Below are 8,770 nucleotides of genomic sequence, written 5' to 3'. Positions count from 1 at the left end.
CCCTCAATATAACACTAAAAAAAAACACTGTGCCCCCCTCGTTTGCACTGTACACATTTTTGGCGGGGACAGAGAGAAAACGGCGCTGAACACTGTTGTGAGGGCTAAGCCCCGCCCCTTTTTGGCGCGCTTCAGCCCCATTAGAATATAGTTTTTATATGCAGGCAGGGGACCGTATATAGTGTCTACGCACTATATACCTACTCAAATAATATATATATTGCTGTCCAGGGCGCCCCCCCCCCCATGTAAACCCGTTGTTGTGTGGGAAGAATGGCGGGCAGCGCGACCGCTGCTGTATACTGGCGAGGGTATCGTACACGGTGCCCGAATATGCGTTCTTGCCAGTGTGTGGGAGCATGGAGCGCAGCGCTACCTCTACGCTTACCTCCATTACTAAAGTCTTCTGCCGTCTGAAGCCTTCTGTTCTTCTAATACTCACTCGGCTTCTTTCTTCTGGCTTCTGTGAGGGGGGTGATGGCGCGGCTCCGGGAACAAGCAGCTAGGCGCACCAAGTGACCAAACCCTCTGGAGCTAATGGTGTCCAGTAGTCTAAGAAGCAGAGCCCTTGAACTAAGAAGTAGGTCTGACTTCTCTCCCCTCAGTCCCACGATGCAGGGAGCCTGTAGCCAGGTCTCCCTGAAAATAAAAAACCTAACAAAAGTCTTTAGAGAAACTCTGTAGAGCTCCCCTAGTGTGTTTCCAGTCACTCCTGGGCACAGTCTAACTGAGGTCTGGAGGAGCGGCATAGAGGGAGGAGCCAGTTCACACCCATTCAAAGTCTTATAGTGTGCCCATGTATCTGCGGATCCCGTCTATACCCCATGGTCCTTACGGAGTCCCCAGCATCCTCTAGGATGTAGGAGAAAAAGTACTTTAATAGTCAACGTTGCGGGGTGCTCTCACCCATCATCAGGACACACCAAACAATCAAAAGCTGTGTACAAAGTGAAGAAATATATATTCATTCATTTTTTTTCGGCTAGGTGAAAAAACGGCACTAATTCGACAAAAGTGTGTTCAATTGCGGGCATTTTCGCACATTTTTTAGTAACTTTTCGCCCATGCCTTTTCTTTTTTTTAGTGGACGAATCGGCATGGGCGAAAATGGCCCCCCAAAAAATGTGAAAACGCTTGCAAATTCCACAAAATGTGGATCGGCGGCAAATTCACCAATCCACAGCCACGTGGCTTTCGCCCGTGCTGTTTTTTTTCGACCAGTCAAAAAAAAAGCCCACTGGCATTGAATAGGTCGAATGCACATTCGACCTATAAACAGACGAAAAGTGCAGTTTTTCGCCTGGACGAAAAAAACATCACTAAATGAATACCACCCCATAGTCTGTCTCTAGATTTCAGGGCTTTTTATTGTATGCGATACATAATTAAAAACACAATACAGTACGGATACAGTTAAGTAAAGTGCAAAGTATGCTACAGGGCAGAGACAAGAGTGGGGAAAGTTAGGGTAGGGATACACATAGCGGCCAGCGCATGGCCGGAAGGAGACTGCACATGGGCGCCTATGCAGGTGCCCACACATGTGCGGCAGTCCCACCGCTGCAGTCGGATCCAACCGCAGCATGCTGCAGTTGGTCCGGACGGCGGGATTTCAGTGTGAACACATACATTTCAATGTATGTGTTCACACAGTGCACCCTTGCCGCATTGAAATCCCATGTGTCACTGACCGGATCCTGTTCTGCGGCATCCCCCAGAACAGGATCTATGTGCACACAAACCCCCTTCCTGGCCAAGCGGGTCTTGTTCAGCGGGACCCGCTTGGCCGCTATGTGTGGCTCTACTCTTAGAAGGAAGGGGCATGACACTGCAATGTAACAGGACTGTGCTCCCCATATGGTACGGCACACAAATCTATTCCCACAGAAGCTTTCTAACAATATTAAGATGTATGGCGTAACTGCTGGCTCCTGTTTTCCTGTAGTAAATGCAGGACATTTTTAGCAAGTCAATTACTTACAAAAAAATAAAATAAAAAAAAGCTGATTTAAGCAAAATAACATGTAACCAAGAGTAGATAACTTAAACTTACGGTCCTCAGACTTCTTATAAACAAAGTTTTCTTTTGAATAATTAAAAAAAAAAAAAAAAGTCACCCCTGTGGGTTAGGAGTTAATTTGTAACCATGGCAATTACTTTGACAATTCAACTCTGATACCAACCTCGGCTTTTAGTTTGGAGCTGTAGGGATGTTTAATTATGGGAGGGAATTCGGTAAGGAACGAGGAGAGTTGGTCATGAATTTTTCTCCGGATTGTTCTTGCTCCATACTCCTGTTTGTTGGAGGCAACCCAGCAGGGGACAATATTATGGGCATCCACCTGGAAATAGACATGACATGTTATTTAGCTGTAACACAGAAAACGTAAATACATGCTTCTGGTTCTATAATGTAGACTTCAAGCAGGGCCGCCCCCTTCCCCCCCCCACTAACGGGATTCAGGTCATCCCCATCCTCCTGTATATCATCATCTGTATCAGAGAGTAGAGCAGGTAACCCACGTTTCTGTGGACCTGCACGAGAGAGGGGGGCTGTGCCTCTGCCCTAGCAGCTAAATCTGCAACAGCTTGTTGTAGTAGCCGAGTTTTCTGAACATTAGCAGTGAGTTGTGAGGACATATCAGATATCACAGTCTTAAGAGACACTAACCAGTGGGGCTCTGGACCCTCTCCACAAATCAGAGAAGGGCCTGGGGAAGACTGACTTCATTGTTCACATGAAACAGAATCAGTATATAATGGAGAGAATCTAGTGTGACATACACTGCACAGCTTGTGTTTACCCATGTTTCACAGTAAGCACAATAACATACACATACACACAGACAGTTATAAAGCAAGCCTGCCCTTAGTGTATGTGAGAGGAGACACAGAGAGAAGGACACCAGCACACCCTGAGTTGCACTGCCCCAGTGAGGCTGTCTGCTCCCTAAAATACAGTAAACAGCAACAATTTTAGTCCTAAATAGGATCAGGATAGTGTACACAAGCGGCTCTCGCCCTTTGCTACACCCTGTACCAGATATCCAAAATGGCTGAGGAGTCAGGAAGCGCTGTGTGTGCTGTATATGATTGCAGTAAGCAGAGAAAGGCGCCAAAATGCCTCAGGCCCCGCTCTGAGGTAACTCCGTCCTCTCCAATGGCGCCGGAGTTTGTTTTTATTATATATATATATATATATATATATATATATATATATATATATATATATATATATATATATATATATATATATATATATATATTATACTGGCAAAGTTTCCTAGTTAGCTTACCTTAAAACATCACACGTGCTAGTCAAGCCTTTTGTGCCAGTTCTACACGGGGGCTCTTAGTGGGACCCCCCCCCCCTGCCCCTCCCGAGAAACCCCCCAGGACACCCCCCCCCTCCCGAGAAACCCCCCAGGACACCCCCCCCCCCCAACTCCCACGTTGCAGGTATGCTGTTGCCCAAACAGCATACCAAAAATAACAAAGATTTAAAATAAACTTATTAAAACTCTCTGGAGCTCGGAGATGTGCATCCTCTCTTGAGGGCACTTTTTTCTAAACTGCCTGTGGTAGGGGCATTGAGGGGAGGAGCCAGCACAGCCAGTTGAAGAAATTTAAAGTGCACTGGCTCCTTTGGACCCCATCTATACCCCATCATACTAGTTTCCCCCAATATCCCTTATTGATGCTAGAGAAATAGGAATACCAAAACCTAGGCTGTAAAATTCAAAGACATCCACTGTAGTATTTTCTAAATAACTGCCTGTGTCCCATGCTACACCTGAAACACAGCACGAGTTTAGGGAGGTTTAGATGTGGCTGAGAAGTTTGTGTAGGAAACAGTGTTTTGTGATTTTGCAGAACTGGGCCCAATTCTCTCTCTACAGTAGGGATGGTCTGTATTTCAACTGGAATATGCAGCCTTGCTGGCGCAGAAGCCAGCTAGACTGATGGATGAAATGGGGGGAAAAGATAAGAATAATGTGCAATACAGTGTAGAGGGAACAGGACTTAGCCAATAGACGTTGACATGTAAGAGGAGACGACTGAGAAGAGGAAAAAAGTAAGCTGCAGTAACACCATAAAATGTAAGGTAACAAACATTAACAGTCTTGCAAATGACATGCTGTAAGCGAATCAGAAATAGTAATGTTGGGTCAGTAGTGGGTCCAGTCTTATTAATGGCTTGTAGCAGATGGAAAGTGTAGCAGCTCTCACTAATGGTAAAACATGCAATAATGGAAACGAACGTAGAACGTTAGTAAAAATAAATAAATGAAAGTACACAGGTCTATGACTGAGATAGCAGCCATAAGCATGAATACAGTGATTGGTCTAAAACCTCAGTCTCAGGTAAGACCTTAAGGGATAGATTTACTAAAGCTTCTAAAAACAGACACGTGGTTAAGTTGCATCCAGTCAGATTCTAGATATAATTTCTCTATTGCACTCTAGAAAATGATAGACAGAATGTGATTGGTGGTTATGGGCAAAAAACTTTTGTAAATCTGCCCCCCATAGTTTCTGGGGACGGCTATAATCTTTCACCTGGACGAGTGGTACATCCTTAGGTAAACGCTCACAGACATCCGCCACCCACTGCATGGGGACACGTAGGGGAGCAAAATCAGTCACCACCCCGCCAATGCTATGCTCAGTCACAAAGTTTGGGAGAACGTCTTTAGCGTATCCTATAAGTAAATGTAAGGGAATGTTCAGCTCCTTACAGTCCTGAAATAGAGAGAAAAAGCAAGTTACTGAAAATTTCAACTCTCCATGTATACAGCCCCCTGTAGTCTTAGATATACCTCAGCAACTTCTCTCAGGCCCTTCAGCATGAAGCCATAGTGCCGAATAGTGGCATCCAAGAACTTAGGGACTAGACAGAAGACAACGTGCAATGGCAGCTTTTGCTTCAGAGCCAGGCGCTGAGCATATAGAAAGGCCCAGTTATCTGAAAGAAATACAGAGCTGGAGGAACAACCACAAATAATAACAGTGTTGAACATAAAAGCTCAAAGGGAATCTAATTTTAAAAGGTTCTACATAAAATACTATTACAGTGTAGGATTACAGTATAAAAAAAAATGCTTCTTTCCACAGGGAAAACATTGGGGTGTAGAGTGGATCTTGATCAACAGGCAAAGATTTAGCTGTCCCAGGATGCACAGGGTCCTCCTCTATAACTCTGCCTCCAGGAACTGTGAGCTCAGTTTTTGAGTTGGTGCCTGCAGCAGTAGGTCACTGAACAGGAGGGCTGCGCAGAGCAGCCCTAAAAAGCTTTTAATGTGAGAGGAATCTGAACTTTTCTGCAAGATCTGGCAGCACCGTAAGTGACATTCAGTGCTGCAGCTCCATCACCTCCCAAACGGCACCGTATACTCCCACTGGCCTGGGTCCCGGGGGTACCTGCAGCGGAGACGTCCCAACTTAGGCACAGTTGCAGACTGCTCTCCTGGATAGCGTTGGCTGCTACAGGAAGGCGGTAAAGGGTCTCCTAGGTGGGACCCGCCATTAAATCGCAATCCATCCCCCGGTCTAGGGAGACGGACCGTGGCGCTGGCGTGGACACTGTCAGTGGACCCCACTAGACCACCAGGGCATCGGAGCACAGTTCAGGTGTATTAACACCAGTTTGGTAAGGCTCCACAGTACCTGGGGTGGAAGACCAGCAAAGGGGAGTCGGCGCTTGACCTGTTGCCCCTCCCCCGGCCCAGGGCGCCATTTTCTTGCCGATTTCCCACCCTGGAGCTGCCTCACTCTCCCTCACAGAGACTCTGGGCACCATCTTACAAGCATAGCAGCAGCAGGTCTCCAGGATTGCAGGGCAAGGTCTCCCATGTAAAGCCGCCTGTGTACAGCGCTGTGACTTTACATACACGTGAGTATCCTACATGTCTTCGAGACAGCGTTGGTAGAGAAACTTTGTGCTTTGCAGAATATATTGTATGAGTATTCTGCAATATCCTCTGGTCCGAGACCGCGCTGTGATATATATATGTCCAGTGCAGTATTATTGTTATATAATTTCTTCATTGCATGTGACCGTGTGCCTGTATCTGCTGTGTGCTTTCACTCTCAGTGTTTCCCAGATATAAATGTCACTATATTCTGTACCCTGGGCTAAGTGCGTTTGGGTCAAAAAATATAGTTGAGCACAAGTTTATCAATACGCCTATAAGATATTACTCCTGTGTTACAGTCACATTATGCCCTGTCTTATTCCACAGGTTATTGTATTTGTCTGGCTATAAATCGTATTGTGTAAGTCCAATTGTGTACATTGTGCAAATGTAACAAAAAGGCAGCAAATCTGCAGAAGCTCCTGCAACATGAAGAGCATGCTTCGCGGATTTATCAGAGGGGGAATTATTGCATGAGGGTCTCTGCACTACTTGTCATGCAACTCCCAGTCAGTCTGCAGCCCCTGCACTCTGTCAGGAGCCACCATGGGCAGCATTCACTACCCTGCTGGGTACGCTGGTGGAGCACCTGCCCCCCCTATGGGGCCGCCTGTGCCGTTCCCTCCACAAATTGTCCCTATGGTTAATCCGCCATGGGTGAAAAATTTGTCTAACCAACTGCAACAACTGAACCAGTCTCTGGTTAGACAGAAATCAACCGTGGGTCACTCCTGTGTACCTCTAAGGGGGCTGCTTCCTCCTCACAGTCTACAAACCTCTCTGATGTCTCATCTGAAAAGGAGGGGGAACATACGTCCTGTTTAACACTGAATCCTGTGTTACTGACAAGGAATCTCCCTTATTAATTGATGTCCTTGCCCTGGTGGTTGCTCTTAAGCATATCCTTCAAAATCACAGATGAGGAGGATTCCACTACTGTGGCAAAGAAAATAGGATTTTAAATTACCTACCGGTAAATCCTTTTCTCGCAGTCCGTAGAGGATGCCGGGGTCCACATTAGTACCATTGGGGGTATAGACAGGGGTCCACTAGGAACCATGGGCACTTTAAGAGTTTAATAGTGTGGGCTGGCTATTCCCTCTATGCCCCTCCTACCACACCCAGTCTAGAAACTGTTCCCAAGGAGACGGACATACTTTGAGAGAAGGAAATACACAGATAGTGGTGAGATTCACACCAGCTCACACATAACAAGGCAAACCAAGCTAACCTGCTTGAAACAATTCAGCAACAGCTGAACAACAGTACTAAACCAAGTAACAACTGCAGGAAAACGAAGCGCTGGGCGGGCGCCCAGCATCCTCTATGGACTACGAGAAAAGGATTTACAGGTAGGTAATTAAAGTCCTATTTTCTCTTACATCCTAGAGAATGCTGGGGTCCACATTAGTACCATGGGGATGTACCAAAGCTCCCAAAACAGGAGGGAGAGCGCGGAGGCTCCTGCAGAACTGTTTGACCAAACTTCATGTCCTCAGAGGCCAAAGTATCAAACTTGTAGAACTTAGCAAACGTGTTCGTCCCAGACCAAGTAGCCGCTCGGCAAAGCTGTAAAGCCGTGACACCCTGGGCGGCTGCCTAGGAAGAACCCACCTTACGAGTAGAGTGGGCCTTAACAGATGTAGGACACGGCAATCCTGCCGTAGAATACGCATGCTGGATAGTGAACCTGATCCAGTGAGACAGTCTGCTTAGAAGCAGGACACCTAAATTTCTTGGGATCATACAGGACAAACGGAGAGTCTGAGTTTCTGTGACAAGCAGTCCTCGTCACATACATTTTCAGAGCCCTTACAACATCCAAGGACTTTGATGAAATTGAGGCGTCAGTAGCACCTGGCACTACAATTGGTTGGTTGAAATGCTGACACAACCTTCGGAAGGAACTTCTGACGTGTCTGGAGCTCAGCTCTATCTTCATGGAAGATTAAGTAGGGGCTCTTACAAATCAAAGCCCCAACTCCGACACACGTCTAGCAGAGGCTAAGGCCAACAGAGAGACAGCCTTCCATGTGAGAAACTTGACCTCAACCTCCGGTAGAGGTTCGAACCAATCCGATTGGAGGAACTGTAACACCGCGTTAAGATCCCAAGGCACCGTAGTTGGCACAAAGGGAGGCTGGATGTGCAGAACCCCTTTCAAGAAAGTCTGAACCTCAGGAAGGAAAGCCACCTGTTTCTGGAAGAAAACGGATAGGGCCGAAATCTGGACCTTTACGGATCCCAACCGCAGGCCCATATCCACACCTGCTTGCAGGAAGAGGAGAAAACGTCCCAGTTGAAACTCCACCGTAGGAAACTTCTTGGACTCACACCAAGACACTTACTTTTTCTAAATGCGATGGTAATGTTTAGACGTTTCTCCTTTCCTATCCTGTATCAGTGTAGGAATAACCTTGTTCGGAATGCCCTTCCGAGCTAAGATCTGGCGCTCAACCTACATGCCGTCAAACGTAGCCGCGGTAAGTCTTGAAAACAAACGGCCCCTGCTGCAGCAGGTCCTCCCGAAGAGGAAGAGGCATCGGCTCTTCCAGCAGTAGATCCAGAAGATCCGCGTCCCAAGCCCTTCTATACCAGGCCGGAGCAATGAGGATTGCATGAACTCTTGTTCTCCTTATGAGCTTTAGAACTCTTGGAATTAGTGGAAGTGTAGGAAACACATACACCGACTGGAACACCCAAGGAGACACCAGGGTGTCCACTGCCATGGCTTGCGGGTCCCTTGACCTGGAACAAAACCTCCGAAGCTTCTCGTTGAGATGGGAGGCCATCATGTCTATTTGAGGTACACCCCAAAGATCTGTCACCTCTGTGAACACCTCCGGATGGAGGCC

General features: G+C 46.9%; 1 protein-coding gene across 2 annotated transcripts in view; it reads right to left on the bottom strand.

Annotated features, from left to right (window-relative positions):
* The window catches only part of LOC134909540 (deoxyribodipyrimidine photo-lyase-like), a 48,236-nt gene that overhangs the window by 23,666 nt on the left and 15,800 nt on the right, over positions 1 to 8,770 (bottom strand). For both annotated transcript variants that reach the window (XM_063916529.1, XM_063916530.1), the window contains exons 3-5: positions 4,821 to 4,966; positions 4,561 to 4,743; positions 2,184 to 2,342 (exon numbers count right to left, since the gene is read on the bottom strand). In XM_063916529.1, coding sequence (XP_063772599.1) covers positions 2,184 to 2,342; positions 4,561 to 4,743; positions 4,821 to 4,966 — 488 coding nt within the window. The remainder of the gene's footprint in view (positions 1 to 2,183; positions 2,343 to 4,560; positions 4,744 to 4,820; positions 4,967 to 8,770) is intronic.

Source organism: Pseudophryne corroboree, chromosome 4, assembly GCF_028390025.1.
Source record: "Pseudophryne corroboree isolate aPseCor3 chromosome 4, aPseCor3.hap2, whole genome shotgun sequence".
Lineage (NCBI taxonomy): Eukaryota > Metazoa > Chordata > Amphibia > Anura > Myobatrachidae > Pseudophryne > Pseudophryne corroboree.
The sequence above is the reverse complement of the archived record's forward strand: the minus strand, read 5'-3'. Positions and strand labels throughout refer to the sequence as shown.